This window comes from Saccoglossus kowalevskii, chromosome 17, assembly GCF_978046115.1.
Source record: "Saccoglossus kowalevskii chromosome 17, keSacKowa6.1, whole genome shotgun sequence".
Lineage (NCBI taxonomy): Eukaryota > Metazoa > Hemichordata > Enteropneusta > Harrimaniidae > Saccoglossus > Saccoglossus kowalevskii.
The window spans coordinates 1,509,130-1,528,260 of NC_140657.1; the positions used below are offsets into that span (position 1 = coordinate 1,509,130).

The 19,131-nt window shown below is 46.9% G+C and overlaps 1 protein-coding gene across 1 annotated transcript in view; it reads left to right on the forward strand.

Moving 5' to 3' along the window:
* Positions 1-18,835, forward strand: part of LOC100377932 (salivary alpha-glucosidase-like) — a 34,767-nt gene extending 15,932 nt beyond the window's left edge. Inside the window, exons 8-11 of the mRNA XM_085492359.1 lie at positions 2,751-2,949; positions 4,878-5,060; positions 5,310-5,450; positions 18,398-18,835. Coding sequence (XP_085348485.1) covers positions 2,751-2,949; positions 4,878-5,060; positions 5,310-5,450; positions 18,398-18,835 — 961 coding nt within the window. The remainder of the gene's footprint in view (positions 1-2,750; positions 2,950-4,877; positions 5,061-5,309; positions 5,451-18,397) is intronic.
* Positions 18,836-19,131: the final 296 nt, after the last annotated feature.

Sequence of the window (19,131 nt, forward strand, 5' to 3'; positions counted from 1 at the left end):
AACTTGGCTATATCGTTCATTGATATAGAATCTTGATCGATTGTCTCATATCTAGTGCGAAAATACCAGAAAAATTTTAGGAAATTATTCTCAAAATCTGCAATTGCATGACTGGCCACAGAGTCATTATGCGTTCAATCGCTTCACTGGTCTCCAAGAGAATAGACGTCTGTTCGTCTTCAAGCCTGTGAATGCTTACCCTTTGTTCGCCTAGGAATACAAGGCTTCGATATCAAGGAGTAATTGATACACACTTGCAAACATATCAATATAATACATTTGTGGTGGATACTAGATCTCAGCACTGATCTTTGAGATCGTTCATTATCGTCATCCAGGCATGCATGAATTAACCAACCGTAGGATACAGTTTAACCATTTATTTCTGAACGACACGAAATTGACTACACATTCGGTCTAAAACTAAAATACAGGAAATATAACAGCAGCCAGCATTGTACACACTTACTTGGGTGATACCTATTTCTATAGGTCATGGAAGGTACTAATGGAAGGAGCCACGACGCCTCTCAAGTGGCCACTTAAGCTTCTTAACAGGCTTATTTTCTTTTGTTTCAACCCAAGTTAATCCTGATTAGGACATTGTCTCGCTCATCTTTGATGTCCATGATAGTTTGCGATTGTTTACACAAGTAACGAGTTAGCGGAATATGATATAACCTTGTCGATTTTTAAATGTGACCATAAAATATATGCGCATTATGAAACTACGGTCATGGTCATCATACTTGCGCACTCGGTTGGTTTAGGTGTGAAAGGTCAAAATACGTATTTCACAACCGGAAATTCAACAGATGAACGTTTGACTTCACAGATTTCACATGTTTTAGTTATTAGCAACTGTAACAAGAACAAGAATTCGAGTGTCTACAACAATAATTCCTAAGGACTCCTAAAAAATATTATCACAGAGAAAGTGTCTAGGCATGCCCTTCTTTTGATACTATCTTTACTGGTGGTGTTCGCCGATGCCCGGTGGTCGAAAATTTCAATAGTTTCGGGCGTCAAACCCCAGCCAATGACAATGGTTCCATTGAATAATGCAGTCTTTATTATCGCAGGCAATCATTGATTAAGTCTCATCACCGTTACGAATACAAAAAGATTCACGATAGTTCACCAGTTCTTCTCCAATTGATGTTATGTCTGCTAATTTTTCATTAAAGTTCGCCAAGATCTCCGGAAACAACAGCATTCAAACTAGACGCCATTTTCAGCATTTTACATGCGAGGTTCGTCTATCGCTTCCGAACATGCTCCGAATATCACCGAATGCTTGAGACTAGCGTAACCTATTGTACGAAGGTGTTAAGAGCTAACAGAACCAATGTTTGTGAACAAAATATTGACAAACAATCATGGGCAAAGCTAAAACAATAGCGTCGTGGCTCCTTCCGTTAGTACCTTCCATGTATAGGTCAAGTAACTTTATTTATAATGTTATCTTAATCCTAAAAGTAAAGATTGTAATCCTTCGCCATGGCATTGGGTGAAATGTTATCTATCAAACTGACCAATAACATAATATTTATTAAAATGGCTTTTAATTACTGAAGGTGTGCTTCTTAGCCATAGGGATCAGTGTTATAGTGAGGTAAATACAGTAGTGAAACATGTTAAAATGTGTATAACTTTTGACTAACATAACAATACTTAATCAAGTAAACGGAATATACTGTAAAATCTGTATTAGAAACCGCGGCTTCTATTAAAATGGTACAAAGCAACAGAGGGGATGCGGCTTCTATTAGAGCATCTACACATATGAGAAATGGTAAATTGTAGATTCTCAATTATTCAAAAAGAATGGGTGCGACTTATATTAGGGATGCGGCTTCTAATACAGATTTTACAGTAATAGACAGTAATTTTCTAGCATCTATAAAGTAGCAATGACTCAAAACAAGTAAAAATAAGTGTCTATTCTAAGCATTTAAACGATACAAACAAGCACAAACTAAAACATGCCTGAGTAGTCAGTGATAATATTTATGAACACTCTTAGCAGAAAATTAATTTTAATTACCGACACTGTATTAACTATAAGTCATATTTTGTTCAAAACATATTTCTTTTTCAAACATATGATCAAGATCTGAAGCTAATAAAAATTATGATTCTTTGTTCCAAAATTATGGTATAAAATATAAATAAACTGTTACACATTATTTAAATTTGTGAAAAGGGTTAATAGCATACCATAGATTTTTAATTATCAATTTTTAGTGAATAATGGTCACTAAAATATTGTTCTTAAAAACTACCAGTCCAATTGCTTTGATAATATCAGATACCTTGCTTGGCTATTTTTGTATTCAACATGTTCTGAAAATGTATTTATCAATCAATGTAATGTTATATTTCTAGTAATGAAATGAAAGTTGTCACGGTTCATTCTGGAATTTTAATGTCACAATTTGCTTATTTAAACCATTATTCAGAGTTTTCAAATCTCGTTCATTGAATCTTCTCAATTTTGTCCATAATATGATTTGAGGTTCACCCTCGATAAGGTAAAGGTGGTAACTGTAACACTTTCATATCTTACAACAAAGGGCAAAGTCACCATAATTCAACTATGTTTTCATATCAATATTCACATTTGCATGTATTGTGGAAACCTTGTTTTGAGTTTCCGTGAGTGTTAGTGTGTGGAAGATTTTTTTGAAATAAAAGCTTTTATTGTGTCATTATTCAATATAAGTATTTGTTAAATATTACACCCATAGATTTATGGTAACTGAGGCGTACAGCCCAGCTGAAGTACTAGTCGCTTACTATGGTACTGAAGAAGACCCCGAAGCTGACTTCCCGTATAACTTTGAGCTGATTGAGCTGACCAGTGAGAATCTGTCTGGTACAACTATTCGTGATATGGTTGAGCTTTGGTTAAGCAACGTCCCTGAAGGCGAATGGCCTAACTTTGTGGTAAGTTTGTCTTTCAATGTCAAAGTTACAGGATAGTACAAAATAACCTGCTGCACATCTATTCCATATATCAAGTTCTCATTGTTCATTTCCAAGTATCAAGCAACTTTCATCTATTCCAAGATGTAGACTCTGAATATTGTATGTGCATGGTGTGTCACATTGTGTGTCGTAATACACATGGTGTGTTGTAATGTACGTAGTGTGTCGTAATACACATGGTGTGTTGTAATGTACGCAGTGTGTCGTAATACACATGGTGTGTTGTAATGTACGTAGTGTGTCGTAATACACATGGTGTGTTGTAATGTACGTTGTGTGTCGTAATACACATGGTGTGTTGTAATGTACGTAGTGTGTCGTAATACACATGGTGTGTTGTAATGTACGTAGTGTGTCGTAATACACATGGTGTGTTGTAATGTACGTAGTGTGTCGTAATACACATGGTGTGATGTATTGTATGTAGTGTGTCGTAATACACATGGTGTGTCGTAATGAAAATAGTGTGTCGTAATACACATGGTGTGTTGTAATGTACGTAGTGTGTCGTAATACACATGGTGTGTTGTAATGTACGCAGTGTGTCGTAATACACATGGTGTGTTGTAATGTACGTAGTGTGTCGTAATACACATGGTGTGTTGTAATGTACGTTGTGTGTCGTAATACACATGGTGTGTTGTAATGTACGTAGTGTGTCGTAATACACATGGTGTGTTGTAATGTACGTAGTGTGTCGTAATACACATGGTGTGTTGTAATGTACGTAGTGTGTCGTAATACACATGGTGTGATGTATTGTATGTAGTGTGTCGTAATACACATGGTGTGTCGTAATGAAAATAGTGTGTCGTAATACACATGGTGTGTTGTAATGTACGTAGTGTGTGGTAATACACATGGTGTGTTGTAATGTACGTAGTGTGTGGTAATACACATGGTGTGTTGTAATGTACGTAGTGTGTGGTAATACACATGGTGTGTTGTAATGTACGTTGTGTCGTAATACACATGGTGTGTTGTAATGTACGTAGTGTGTCGTAATACACATGGTGTGTTGTAATGTATGTAGTGTGTCGTAATACACATGGTGTGTTGTAATGTACATTGTGTCGTAATACACATGGTGTGTTGTAATGTACGTAGTGTGTCGTAATACACATGGTGTGTTGTAATGTACGTAGTGTGTTGTAATACACATGGTGTGTTGTAATGTACGTAGTGTGTCGTAATACACATGGTGTGTTGTATTGTACGTAGTGTGTCGTAATACACATGGTGTGATGTAATGTACGTAGTGTGTCGTAATGAAAATAGTGTGTCGTAATACACATGGTGTGTTGTAATGTACGTAGTGTGTCGTAATACACATGGTGTGTTGTAATGTACGTAGTGTGTCGTAATACACATGGTGTGTTGTAATGTACGTAGTGTGTCGTAATACACATGGTGTGATGTAATGTACGTAGTGTGTCGTAATACACATGGTGTGTCGTAATGAAAATAGTGTGTCGTAATACACATGGTGTGTTGTAATGTACGTAGTGTGTCGTAATACACATGGTGTGTTGTAATGTACGTAGTGTGTCGTAATACACATGGTGTGTTGTAATGTACGTAGTGTGTCGTAATACACATGGTGTGTCGTAATGAAAATAGTGTGTCGTAATACACATGGTGTGTTGTAATGAAAATAGTGTGCCGTAATACACTTAAAGTGTCATAAAAAATTATGGTTCTGAATAGTGTGCACACTACCTAAATGAGTGCAGGCCAATATTGTTATTTCGTCTTATATTGACAAAGTGATGAGATCTACAACATTTGCGTGCCGTCAGATACTTCACAGAAACCAATCACTTCACTGCCTCATTTTAGGTCTTAGTTGTGTCAGCACAATTACATATTGGAAATGTTTTTTGCAGCTGGGTAACCATGACAACTGGAGAATAGCTGACCGTATAGGATTTTTATATAAGCGATGTATGAATGTGTTATTACTCACGTTACCGGGCACACCAACCACGTATTATGGTGAAGAGATAGGGATGGAGAATATCTACGTGTCTTATAATGATACACGTGACCCTGAAGCAAAGCGTAATCCGGTAATTTACCAGATACATGATTAATTAGTGAGCACTTAGTGACTGCATATATTGCCTCAATTTGTTTTAATTTTGTCCCATACTTTTAGCATTCAAAATAAGATAAACTGTCATTATGCAACCATCTCTGATTGTCATTTTAATTTTTTATGTTTACGGCTGTATATAACTAATCATTGAATGGGAAACATGGATTTGTTATTATGACACAACATGCCACATAAAACACGTATAATATCTTGTTGACAGTGTTGTTGGAAGGAATACACACGTGACCCAGAACGTTCCCCAATGCAATGGACACCTGACCCCCCAAGTGCTGGATTCAGTACAACCAATGAAACATGGTTACCTGTCAATGACAACTACCTGGAAGGAATCAATGTTGAGGTACAGTGCCACAAAACTATATCAAACATTGTTCAACATGGCCTCTATGGCCTCTGTAGGTTTAGCTATGTCAGGGGAAGGCCAATTCTGCCTCTGTGGGTTTAGCCATGTCAGGGAAAGGGCAACTTGGCCTCTGTGGGTTTAGCCATGTCAGAGAAAGGCCAACTTGGCCTCTGTGGGTTTAGCCATGTCAGGGAAAGGGCAACTCAGCTTCTGTGGGTTTAGCCATGTCAGGGAATGGGCAACTTGGCCTCTGTGGGTTTAGCCATGTCAGGGAAAGGGCAGCTTGGCCTCTGTGGGTTTAGCCATGTCAGGGAAAGGGCAACTTGGCCTCTGTGGGTTTTCCCATGTCAGGGAAAGGCCAACTCTGCCTCTGTGGGTTTAGCCATGTCAGGGAAGGGGCAACTTGGCCTCTGTGGGTTTATCCATGTCAGGGAAAGGGCAACTCAGCTTCTGTGGGTTTAGCCATGTCAGGGAAAGGGCAACTTGGCCTCTGTGGGTTTAGCCATGTCAGGGAAAGGGAAACTTGGCCTCTGTGGGTTTAGCCATGTCAGGGAAAGGACAACTTGGCCTCTGTGAGTTTTCCCATGTCAGGGAAAGGCCAACTCTGCCTCTGTGGGTTTAGCCATGTCAGGGAAGGGGCAACTTGGCCTCTGTGGGTTTAGCCATGTCAGAGAAAGGCCAACTTGGTCTCTGTGGGTTTAGCCATGTCAAGGAAAGGGCAACTCAGCTTCTGTGGGTTTAGCCATGTCAGAGAAAGGGCAACTTGGCCTCTGTGGGTTTAGCCATGTCAGGGAAAGGGCGAATCAGCTTCTGTGGGTTTAGCTATGTCAGGGAAAGGCCAACTTGGCCTCTGTGGGTTTAGCCATGTCAGAGAAAGGCCAACTTGGCCTCTGTGGGTTTAGCCATGTCAGAGAAAGGGCAACTTGGCCTCTGTGGGTTTAGCCATGTCAGGGAAAGGCCAACTTGGCCTCTGTGGGTTTAGCCATGTCAGAGAAAGGGCAACTTGGCCTCTGTGGGTTTAGCCATGTCAGGGAAAGGCCAACTTGGCCTCTGTGGGTTTAGTCATGTCAGGGAAAGGGCAACTCAGCTTCTGTGGGTTTGGCCATGTCAGGGAAAGGCCAACTTGGCCTCTGTGGGTTTAGCCATGTCAGGGAAAGGGCAACTTGGCCTCTGTGGGTTTAGCCATGTCAGGGAAAGGGCAACTCAGCTTCTGTGGGTTTGGCCATGTCAGGGAAAGGGCAACTTGGCCTCTGTGGGTTTAGCCATGTCAGGGAAAGGGCAACTTGGCCTCTGTGGGTTTAGCCATGTCAGGGAAAGGGCAACTCAGCTTCTGTGGGTTTAGCCATGTCAGAGAAAGGGCAACTCAGCTTCTGTGGGTTTAGCCATGTCAGAGAAAGGCCAACTCAGCTTTTATGGGTGTAGCCATGTCAGGGGAAGGCCAACATGGCCTCTGTGGGTTTAGCTATATCAGGGAAAGGCCAATTCAGCTTCTGTGGGTTTAGCTATGTCAAGGAAAGGGCAACTCAGCTTCTGTGGGTTTAGCCATGTCAGAGAAAGGGCAACTCAGCTTCTGTGGGTTTAGCCATGTCAGAGAAAGGCCAACTCAGCTTTTATGGGTGTAGCCATGTCAGGGGAAGGCCAACATGGCCTCTGTGGGTTTAGCCATGTCATGGAAAGGCCAACCTTGCCTCTGTGGGTTTAGCTATGTCAGGGAAAGGCAACTCTGCCTTTGTGGGTTCAACTATGTCAGGGAAAGGCCAATTCAGCTTCTGTGGATTTAGCTATGTCAGGGGAAGGCCAACTCTGCCTCTGTGGGTTTAGCCATGTCATGGAAAGGCCAACCTTGCCTCTGTGGGTTTAGCTATGTCAGGGAAAGGCCAACTCTGCCTTTGTGGGTTCAACTATGTCAGGGAAAGGCCAAATCTGATTCTGTGGGTTTAGCCATGTCAGGGAAAGGGCAACTCAGCTTCTGTGGGTTTAGCCATGTCAGGGAAAGGGCGAATCAGCTTCTGTGGGTTTAGCTATGTCAGGAAAAGGCCAACTCGACCTCTGTGGGTTTAACTATGTCAGGGGAAGGGCAACTTGGCCTCTGTGGGTTTAGCCATGTTAGGGAAAAGCCAGCTCAGCTTCTGTGGGTTTAGCCATGTTAGGGAAAGGCCAACTCAGCTTCTGTGGGCTTAGCCAGGTCAGTGAAAGGGCAACTCAGCTTCTGTGGGTTTCGCCATGTCAGGGAAAGGGCAACTTGGCCTCTGTGGGTTTAGCCATGTCAGGGAAAGGGCAACTTGGCCTCTGTGGGTTTAGCCATGTCAGGGAAAGGGCATCTTGGCCTCTGTGGGTTTAGCCATGTCAGGGAAAGGGCAACTTGGCCTCTGTGGGTTTAGCCATGTCAGGGAAAGGGCAACTTGGCCTCTGTGGGTTTAGCCATGTCAGGGAAAGGGCAACTTGGCCTCTGTGGGTTTAGCCATGTCAGGGAAAGGGCAACTCAGCTTCTGTGGGTTTAGCCATGTCAGAGAAAGGCCAACTTGGCCTCTGTGGGTTTAGCCATGTCAGGGAAAGGGCAACTTGGCCTCTGTGGGTTTAGCCATGTCAGGGAAAGGGCAACTCAGCTTCTGTGGGTTTAGCCATGTCAAGGAAAGGCCAATTCAGCTTCTGTGGGTTTAGCTATGTCAGGGGAAGGCCAATTCAGCTTCTGTGGGTTTAGCTATGTCAGGGGAAGGCCAACTCTGCCTCTGTGGGTTTAACCATGTCAGGGAAAGGCCAACCTGGCCTCTGTAGGTTTAGCTATGTCAGAGAAAGGCCAACTCTGCCTTTGCGGGTTCAACTATGTCAGGGAAAGGCCAAATCTGATTCTGTGGGTTTAGCCATGTCAGGGAAAGGGCAACTCAGCTTCTGTGGGTTTAGCCATGTCAGGGAAAGGGCGAATCAGCTTCTGTGGGTTTAGCTATGTCAGGGAAAGGCCAACTCAACCTCTGTGGGTTTAACCATGTCAGGGGAAGGGCAACTTGGCCTCTGTGGGTTTAGCCATGTTAGGGAAAGGCCAGCTCAGCTTCTGTGGGTTTAGCCATGTTAGGGAAAGGCCAACTCAGCTTCTGTGGGCTTAGCCAGGTCAGCGAAAGGGCAACTCAGCTTCTGTGGGTTTAGCCATGTCAGGGAAAGGGCAACTTGGCCTCTGTGGGTTTAGCCATGTCAGGGAAAGGGCAACTTGGCCTCTGTGGGTTTAGTCATGTCAGGGAAAAGGCAACTTGGCCTCTGTGGGTTTAGCCATGTCAGGGAAAGGGCAACTTGGCCTCTGTGGGTTTAGCCATGTCAGGGAAAGGGCAACTCAGCTTCCGTGGGTTTAGCCATGTCAGAGAAAGGCCAACTTGGCCTCTGTGGGTTTAGCCATGTCAGAGAAAGGGCAACTTGGCCTCTGTGGGTTTAGCCATGTCAGGGAAAGGCCAACTTGGCCTCTGTGGGTTTAGCCATGTCAGGGAAAGGGCAACTCAGCTTCTGTTGGTTTGGCCATGTCAGGGAAAGGCCAACTTGGCCTCCGTGGGTTTAGCCATGTCAGGGAAAGGGCAACTCAGCTTCTGTGGGTTTGGCCATGTCAGGGAAAGGCCAACTTGGCCTCTGTGGGTTTAGCCATGTCAGGGAAAGGGCAACTTGGCCTCTGTGGGTTTAGCCATGTCAGGGAAAGGGCAACTCAGCTTCTGTGGGTTTAGCCATGTCAGAGAAAGGCCAACTTGGCCTCTGTGGGTTTGGCCATGTCAAGGAAAGGGCAACTCAGCTTCTGTGGGTTTAGCCATGTCAGAGAAAGGGCAACGCAGCTTCTGTGGGTTTAGCCATGTCAGAGAAAGGCCAACTCAGCTTTTATGGGTGTAGCCATGTCAGGGGAAGGCCAACATGGCCTCTGTGGGTTTAGCTATGTCAGGGAAAGGCCAATTCAGCTTCTGTGGGTTTAGCTATGTCAGGGGAAGGCCAACTCTGCCTCTGTGGGTTTAGCCATGTAAGGGAAAGGCCAACCTTGCCTCTGTGGGTTCAACTATGTCAGGGAAAGGTCAAATCTGATTCTGTGGGTTTAGCCATGTCAGGGAAAGGGCAACTCAGCTTCTGTGGGTTTAGCCATGTCAGGGAAAGGGCGAATCAGCTTCTGTGGGTTTAGCTATGTCAGGGAAAGGCCAACTTGGCCTCTGTGGGTTTAGCCATGTCAGAGAAAGGCCAACTTGGCCTCTGTGGGTTTAGCCATGTCAGAGAAAGGGCAACTTGGCCTCTGTGGGTTTAGCCATGTCAGGGAAAGGCCAACTTGGCCTCTGTGGGTTTAGCCATGTCAGAGAAAGGGCAACTTGGCCTCTGTGGGTTTAGCCATGTCAGGGAAAGGCCAACTTGGCCTCTGTGGGTTTAGTCATGTCAGGGAAAGGGCAACTCAGCTTCTGTGGGTTTGGCCATGTCAGGGAAAGGCCAACTTGGCCTCTGTGGGTTTAGCCATGTCAGGGAAAGGGCAACTTGGCCTCTGTGGGTTTAGCCATGTCAGGGAAAGGGCAACTCAGCTTCTGTGGGTTTGGCCATGTCAGGGAAAGGGCAACTTGGCCTCTGTGGGTTTAGCCATGTCAGGGAAAGGGCAACTTGGCCTCTGTGGGTTTAGCCATGTCAGGGAAAGGGCAACTCAGCTTCTGTGGGTTTAGCCATGTCAGAGAAAGGGCAACTCAGCTTCTGTGGGTTTAGCCATGTCAGAGAAAGGCCAACTCAGCTTTTATGGGTGTAGCCATGTCAGGGGAAGGCCAACATGGCCTCTGTGGGTTTAGCTATATCAGGGAAAGGCCAATTCAGCTTCTGTGGGTTTAGCTATGTCAAGGAAAGGGCAACTCAGCTTCTGTGGGTTTAGCCATGTCAGAGAAAGGGCAACTCAGCTTCTGTGGGTTTAGCCATGTCAGAGAAAGGCCAACTCAGCTTTTATGGGTGTAGCCATGTCAGGGGAAGGCCAACATGGCCTCTGTGGGTTTAGCCATGTCATGGAAAGGCCAACCTTGCCTCTGTGGGTTTAGCTATGTCAGGGAAAGGCAACTCTGCCTTTGTGGGTTCAACTATGTCAGGGAAAGGCCAATTCAGCTTCTGTGGATTTAGCTATGTCAGGGGAAGGCCAACTCTGCCTCTGTGGGTTTAGCCATGTCATGGAAAGGCCAACCTTGCCTCTGTGGGTTTAGCTATGTCAGGGAAAGGCCAACTCTGCCTTTGTGGGTTCAACTATGTCAGGGAAAGGCCAAATCTGATTCTGTGGGTTTAGCCATGTCAGGGAAAGGGCAACTCAGCTTCTGTGGGTTTAGCCATGTCAGGGAAAGGGCGAATCAGCTTCTGTGGGTTTAGCTATGTCAGGGAAAGGCCAACTCGACCTCTGTGGGTTTAACTATGTCAGGGGAAGGGCAACTTGGCCTCTGTGGGTTTAGCCATGTTAGGGAAAAGCCAGCTCAGCTTCTGTGGGTTTAGCCATGTTAGGGAAAGGCCAACTCAGCTTCTGTGGGCTTAGCCAGGTCAGTGAAAGGGCAACTCAGCTTCTGTGGGTTTCGCCATGTCAGGGAAAGGGCAACTTGGCCTCTGTGGGTTTAGCCATGTCAGGGAAAGGGCAACTTGGCCTCTGTGGGTTTAGCCATGTCAGGGAAAGGGCATCTTGGCCTCTGTGGGTTTAGCCATGTCAGGGAAAGGGCAACTTGGCCTCTGTGGGTTTAGCCATGTCAGGGAAAGGGCAACTTGGCCTCTGTGGGTTTAGCCATGTCAGGGAAAGGGCAACTTGGCCTCTGTGGGTTTAGCCATGTCAGGGAAAGGGCAACTCAGCTTCTGTGGGTTTAGCCATGTCAGAGAAAGGCCAACTTGGCCTCTGTGGGTTTAGCCATGTCAGGGAAAGGGCAACTTGGCCTCTGTGGGTTTAGCCATGTCAGGGAAAGGGCAACTCAGCTTCTGTGGGTTTAGCCATGTCAGAGAAAGGCCAACTTGGCCTCTGTGGGTTTAGCCATGTCAGAGAAAGGCCAACATGGCCTCTGTGGGTTTAGCCATGTCAGGGAAAGGGCAACTCAGCGTCTGTGGGTTTGGCCATGTCAGGGAAAGGCCAACTTGGCCTCTGTGGGTTTAGCCATGTCAGAGAAAGGCCAACTTGGCCTCTGTGGGTTTAGCCATGTCAGAGAAAGGGCAACTTGGCCTCTGCGGGTTTAGCCATGTCAGGGAAAGGCCAACTTGGCCTCTGTGGGTTTAGCCATGTCAGAGAAAGGGCAACTTGGCCTCTGTGGGTTTAGCCATGTCAGGGAAAGGCCAACTTGGCCTCTGTGGGTTTAGTCATGTCAGGGAAAGGGCAACTCAGCTTCTGTGGGTTTGGCCATGTCAGGGAAAGGCCAACTTGGCCTCTGTGGGTTTAGCCATGTCAGGGAAAGGGCAACTTGGCCTCTGTGGGTTTAGCCATGTCAGGGAAAGGGCAACTCAGCTTCTGTGGGTTTGGCCATGTCAGGGAAAGGGCAACTTGGCCTCTGTGGGTTTAGCCATGTCAGGGAAAGGGCAACTTGGCCTCTGTGGGTTTAGCCATGTCAGGGAAAGGGCAACTCAGCTTCTGTGGGTTTAGCCATGTCAGAGAAAGGGCAACTCAGCTTCTGTGGGTTTAGCCATGTCAGAGAAAGGCCAACTCAGCTTTTATGGGTGTAGCCATGTCAGGGGAAGGCCAACATGGCCTCTGTGGGTTTAGCTATATCAGGGAAAGGCCAATTCAGCTTCTGTGGGTTTAGCTATGTCAAGGAAAGGGCAACTCAGCTTCTGTGGGTTTAGCCATGTCAGAGAAAGGGCAACTCAGCTTCTGTGGGTTTAGCCATGTCAGAGAAAGGCCAACTCAGCTTTTATGGGTGTAGCCATGTCAGGGGAAGGCCAACATGGCCTCTGTGGGTTTAGCCATGTCATGGAAAGGCCAACCTTGCCTCTGTGGGTTTAGCTATGTCAGGGAAAGGCAACTCTGCCTTTGTGGGTTCAACTATGTCAGGGAAAGGCCAATTCAGCTTCTGTGGATTTAGCTATGTCAGGGGAAGGCCAACTCTGCCTCTGTGGGTTTAGCCATGTCATGGAAAGGCCAACCTTGCCTCTGTGGGTTTAGCTATGTCAGGGAAAGGCCAACTCTGCCTTTGTGGGTTCAACTATGTCAGGGAAAGGCCAAATCTGATTCTGTGGGTTTAGCCATGTCAGGGAAAGGGCAACTCAGCTTCTGTGGGTTTAGCCATGTCAGGGAAAGGGCGAATCAGCTTCTGTGGGTTTAGCTATGTCAGGGAAAGGCCAACTCGACCTCTGTGGGTTTAACTATGTCAGGGGAAGGGCAACTTGGCCTCTGTGGGTTTAGCCATGTTAGGGAAAAGCCAGCTCAGCTTCTGTGGGTTTAGCCATGTTAGGGAAAGGCCAACTCAGCTTCTGTGGGCTTAGCCAGGTCAGTGAAAGGGCAACTCAGCTTCTGTGGGTTTCGCCATGTCAGGGAAAGGGCAACTTGGCCTCTGTGGGTTTAGCCATGTCAGGGAAAGGGCAACTTGGCCTCTGTGGGTTTAGCCATGTCAGGGAAAGGGCATCTTGGCCTCTGTGGGTTTAGCCATGTCAGGGAAAGGGCAACTTGGCCTCTGTGGGTTTAGCCATGTCAGGGAAAGGGCAACTTGGCCTCTGTGGGTTTAGCCATGTCAGGGAAAGGGCAACTTGGCCTCTGTGGGTTTAGCCATGTCAGGGAAAGGGCAACTCAGCTTCTGTGGGTTTAGCCATGTCAGAGAAAGGCCAACTTGGCCTCTGTGGGTTTAGCCATGTCAGGGAAAGTGCAACTTGGCCTCTGTGGGTTTAGCCATGTCAGGGAAAGGGCAACTCAGCTTCTGTGGGTTTAGCCATGTCAGAGAAAGGCCAACTTGGCCTCTGTGGGTTTAGCCATGTCAGAGAAAGGCCAACATGGCCTCTGTGGGTTTAGCCATGTCAGGGAAAGGGCAACTCAGCGTCTGTGGGTTTGGCCATGTCAGGGAAAGGCCAACTTGGCCTCTGTGGGTTTAGCCATGTCAGGGAAAGGGCAACTCAGCTTCTGTGGGTTTAGCCATGTCAGAGAAAGGCCAACTTGGCCTCTGTGGGTTTAACCATGTCAGAGAAAGACCAACTTGGCCTCTGTGGGTTTAGCCATGTCAGGGAAAGGGCAACTCAGCTTCTGTGGGTTTAGCCATGTCAGAGAAAGGCCAACTTGGCCTCTGTGGGTTTGGCCATGTCAAGGAAAGGGCAACTCAGCTTCTGTGGGTTTAGCCATGTCAGAGAAAGGGCAACGCAGCTTCTGTGGGTTTAGCCATGTCAGAGAAAGGCCAACTCAGCTTTTATGGGTGTAGCCATGTCAGGGGAAGGCCAACATGGCCTCTGTGGGTTTAGCTATGTCAGGGAAAGGCCAATTCAGCTTCTGTGGGTTTAGCTATGTCAGGGGAAGGCCAACTCTGCCTCTGTGGGTTTAGCCATGTAAGGGAAAGGCCAACCTTGCCTCTGTGGGTTCAACTATGTCAGGGAAAGGCCAAATCTGATTCTGTGGGTTTTGCCATGTCAGGGAAAGGGCAACTCAGCTTCTGTGGGTTTAGCCATGTCAGGGAAAGGGCGAATCAGCTTCTGTGGGTTTAGCTATGTCAGGGAAAGGCCAACTTGGCCTCTGTGGGTTTAGCCATGTCAGAGAAAGGCCAACTTGGCCTCTGTGGGTTTAGCCATGTCAGAGAAAGGGCAACTTGGCCTCTGTGGGTTTAGCCATGTCAGGGAAAGGCCAACTTGGCCTCTGTGGGTTTAGCCATGTCAGAGAAAGGGCAACTTGGCCTCTGTGGGTTTAGCCATGTCAGGGAAAGGCCAACTTGGCCTCTGTGGGTTTAGTCATGTCAGGGAAAGGGCAACTCAGCTTCTGTGGGTTTGGCCATGTCAGGGAAAGGCCAACTTGGCCTCTGTGGGTTTAGCCATGTCAGGGAAAGGGCAACTTGGCCTCTGTGGGTTTAGCCATGTCAGGGAAAGGGCAACTCAGCTTCTGTGGGTTTGGCCATGTCAGGGAAAGGGCAACTTGGCCTCTGTGGGTTTAGCCATGTCAGGGAAAGGGCAACTTGGCCTCTGTGGGTTTAGCCATGTCAGGGAAAGGGCAACTCAGCTTCTGTGGGTTTAGCCATGTCAGAGAAAGGGCAACTCAGCTTCTGTGGGTTTAGCCATGTCAGAGAAAGGCCAACTCAGCTTTTATGGGTGTAGCCATGTCAGGGGAAGGCCAACATGGCCTCTGTGGGTTTAGCTATATCAGGGAAAGGCCAATTCAGCTTCTGTGGGTTTAGCTATGTCAAGGAAAGGGCAACTCAGCTTCTGTGGGTTTAGCCATGTCAGAGAAAGGGCAACTCAGCTTCTGTGGGTTTAGCCATGTCAGAGAAAGGCCAACTCAGCTTTTATGGGTGTAGCCATGTCAGGGGAAGGCCAACATGGCCTCTGTGGGTTTAGCCATGTCATGGAAAGGCCAACCTTGCCTCTGTGGGTTTAGCTATGTCAGGGAAAGGCAACTCTGCCTTTGTGGGTTCAACTATGTCAGGGAAAGGCCAATTCAGCTTCTGTGGATTTAGCTATGTCAGGGGAAGGCCAACTCTGCCTCTGTGGGTTTAGCCATGTCATGGAAAGGCCAACCTTGCCTCTGTGGGTTTAGCTATGTCAGGGAAAGGCCAACTCTGCCTTTGTGGGTTCAACTATGTCAGGGAAAGGCCAAATCTGATTCTGTGGGTTTAGCCATGTCAGGGAAAGGGCAACTCAGCTTCTGTGGGTTTAGCCATGTCAGGGAAAGGGCGAATCAGCTTCTATGGGTTTAGCTATGTCAGGGAAAGGCCAACTCGACCTCTGTGGGTTTAACTATGTCAGGGGAAGGGCAACTTGGCCTCTGTGGGTTTAGCCATGTTAGGGAAAAGCCAGCTCAGCTTCTGTGGGTTTAGCCATGTTAGGGAAAGGCCAACTCAGCTTCTGTGGGCTTAGCCAGGTCAGTGAAAGGGCAACTCAGCTTCTGTGGGTTTCGCCATGTCAGGGAAAGGGCAACTTGGCCTCTGTGGGTTTAGCCATGTCAGGGAAAGGGCAACTTGGCCTCTGTGGGTTTAGCCATGTCAGGGAAAGGGCATCTTGGCCTCTGTGGGTTTAGCCATGTCAGGGAAAGGGCAACTTGGCCTCTGTGGGTTTAGCCATGTCAGGGAAAGGGCAACTTGGCCTCTGTGGGTTTAGCCATGTCAGGGAAAGGGCAACTTGGCCTCTGTGGGTTTAGCCATGTCAGGGAAAGGGCAACTCAGCTTCTGTGGGTTTAGCCATGTCAGAGAAAGGCCAACTTGGCCTCTGTGGGTTTAGCCATGTCAGGGAAAGGGCAACTTGGCCTCTGTGGGTTTAGCCATGTCAGGGAAAGGGCAACTCAGCTTCTGTGGGTTTAGCCATGTCAGAGAAAGGCCAACTTGGCCTCTGTGGGTTTAGCCATGTCAGAGAAAGGCCAACATGGCCTCTGTGGGTTTAGCCATGTCAGGGAAAGGGCAACTCAGTGTCTGTGGGTTTGGCCATGTCAGGGAAAGGCCAACTTGGCCTCTGTGGGTTTAGCCATGTCAGAGAAAGGCCAACTTGGCCTCTGTGGGTTTAGCCATGTCAGAGAAAGGGCAACTTGGCCTCTGCGGGTTTAGCCATGTCAGGGAAAGGCCAACTTGGCCTCTGTGGGTTTAGCCATGTCAGAGAAAGGGCAACTTGGCCTCTGTGGGTTTAGCCATGTCAGGGAAAGGCCAACTTGGCCTCTGTGGGTTTAGTCATGTCAGGGAAAGGGCAACTCAGCTTCTGTGGGTTTGGCCATGTCAGGGAAAGGCCAACTTGGCCTCTGTGGGTTTAGCCATGTCAGGGAAAGGGCAACTTGGCCTCTGTGGGTTTAGCCATGTCAGGGAAAGGGCAACTCAGCTTCTGTGGGTTTGGCCATGTCAGGGAAAGGGCAACTTGGCCTCTGTGGGTTTAGCCATGTCAGGGAAAGGGCAACTTGGCCTCTGTGGGTTTAGCCATGTCAGGGAAAGGGCAACTCAGCTTCTGTGGGTTTAGCCATGTCAGAGAAAGGGCAACTCAGCTTCTGTGGGTTTAGCCATGTCAGAGAAAGGCCAACTCAGCTTTTATGGGTGTAGCCATGTCAGGGGAAGGCCAACATGGCCTCTGTGGGTTTAGCTATATCAGGGAAAGGCCAATTCAGCTTCTGTGGGTTTAGCTATGTCAAGGAAAGGGCAACTCAGCTTCTGTGGGTTTAGCCATGTCAGAGAAAGGGCAACTCAGCTTCTGTGGGTTTAGCCATGTCAGAGAAAGGCCAACTCAGCTTTTATGGGTGTAGCCATGTCAGGGGAAGGCCAACATGGCCTCTGTGGGTTTAGCCATGTCATGGAAAGGCCAACCTTGCCTCTGTGGGTTTAGCTATGTCAGGGAAAGGCAACTCTGCCTTTGTGGGTTCAACTATGTCAGGGAAAGGCCAATTCAGCTTCTGTGGATTTAGCTATGTCAGGGGAAGGCCAACTCTGCCTCTGTGGGTTTAGCCATGTCATGGAAAGGCCAACCTTGCCTCTGTGGGTTTAGCTATGTCAGGGAAAGGCCAACTCTGCCTTTGTGGGTTCAACTATGTCAGGGAAAGGCCAAATCTGATTCTGTGGGTTTAGCCATGTCAGGGAAAGGGCAACTCAGCTTCTGTGGGTTTAGCCATGTCAGGGAAAGGGCGAATCAGCTTCTGTGGGTTTAGCTATGTCAGGGAAAGGCCAACTCGACCTCTGTGGGTTTAACTATGTCAGGGGAAGGGCAACTTGGCCTCTGTGGGTTTAGCCATGTTAGGGAAAAGCCAGCTCAGCTTCTGTGGGTTTAGCCATGTTAGGGAAAGGCCAACTCAGCTTCTGTGGGCTTAGCCAGGTCAGTGAAAGGGCAACTCAGCTTCTGTGGGTTTCGCCATGTCAGGGAAAGAGCAACTTGGCCTCTGTGGGTTTAGCCATGTCAGGGAAAGGGCAACTTGGCCTCTGTGGGTTTAGCCATGTCAGGGAAAGGGCATCTTGGCCTCTGTGGGTTTAGCCATGTCAGGGAAAGGGCAACTTGGCCTCTGTGGGTTTAGCCATGTCAGGGAAAGGGCAACTTGGCCTCTGTGGGTTTAGCCATGTCAGGGAAAGGGCAACTTGGCCTCTGTGGGTTTAGCCATGTCAGGGAAAGGGCAACTCAGCTTCTGTGGGTTTAGCCATGTCAGAGAAAGGCCAACTTGGCCTCTGTGGGTTTAGCCATGTCAGGGAAAGGGCAACTTGGCCTCTGTGGGTTTAGCCATGTCAGGGAAAGGGCAACTCAGCTTCTGTGGGTTTAGCCATGTCAGAGAAAGGCCAACTTGGCCTCTGTGGGTTTAGCCATGTCAGAGAAAGGCCAACATGGCCTCTGTGGGTTTAGCCATGTCAGGGAAAGGGCAACTCAGCGTCTGTGGGTTTGGCCATGTCAGGGAAAGGCCAACTTGGCCTCTGTGGGTTTAGCCATGTCAGGGAAAGGGCAACTCAGCTTCTGTGGGTTTAGCCATGTCAGAGAAAGGCCAACTTGGCCTCTGTGGGTTTAACCATGTCAGAGAAAGACCAACTTGGCCTCTGTGGGTTTAGCCATGTCAGGGAAAGGGCAACTCAGCTTCTGTGGGTTTAGCCATGTCAGAGAAAGGCCAACTTGGCCTCTGTGGCTTTAGCCAGGTCAGGAAAAGGCCAAATTGGTCTCTGTGGGTTTAGCCATGTCAGAGAAAGGCCAACTTGGCCTCTGTGGGTTTAGCCACAGATTGAACTGTAAATATGTTCTACTTCAGTATTGCTGCAATGCATTACCTAATTTGATACAACATTTAAAGTTAAATTGTTTACTGAATGTTGTATAACATAAAAACTAGTTCCAGTATAAAACATGTACGTGTATATGATGTGTATTTTATTTTCAAATAGAATGAAACTGCTGATGAATTCTCTATTCTGAACTTGTATGTAATGTTGGCAACAGAGAGACAGAAATATCATGCTCTTGCACAAGGTGAACTACGCTACGCCATTGTTACTGACAAGATATTTTCATTTGTACGTGATGCTCGCTCCGAGGATGATCACTTTCTTATTACAATGAATGTTGGTGCGACAAGCTCTATAGACGACTACACCACGGTAGATGACATACCAGAGTGGGGAACTATACTTATAAGTAGTTCAATGGAACTTAATGGAATACGCATTAATCTAGAGTCTCTGAATTTAGCACCTTCTCAAGCTCTTGTTATAAAACTTGACTCCATTGTTGATGATATCGTCACAGATGACACAATCAAAGTCAAGTACAATACTGTATTACTGTTTGTAGTTATCATAGTTTCTGGATTATCATGGATTTAATTACTCAGCAGCTACAAGACAATACTGTAAAATCATTTATTTTCACTATTTTTATGTTTTGAGCATATTCACTGCGTTTTAATTTCACAAATTTGTCAAGGAAACAATGAGTTTAATTGTTATTTTACATGTTCACATAGATTAATTTAGCGGATTTTACTTATCAGTGAAATTAACACCCAGTGAATAATTAATGCATTAACAGTAGCTTAATGAATGGAATGCTTTGATTAAAAAGTATTTGTTATTCCAATGTGGAATAGACCAATATGCAATTTTTATGTCACTGCGAGATC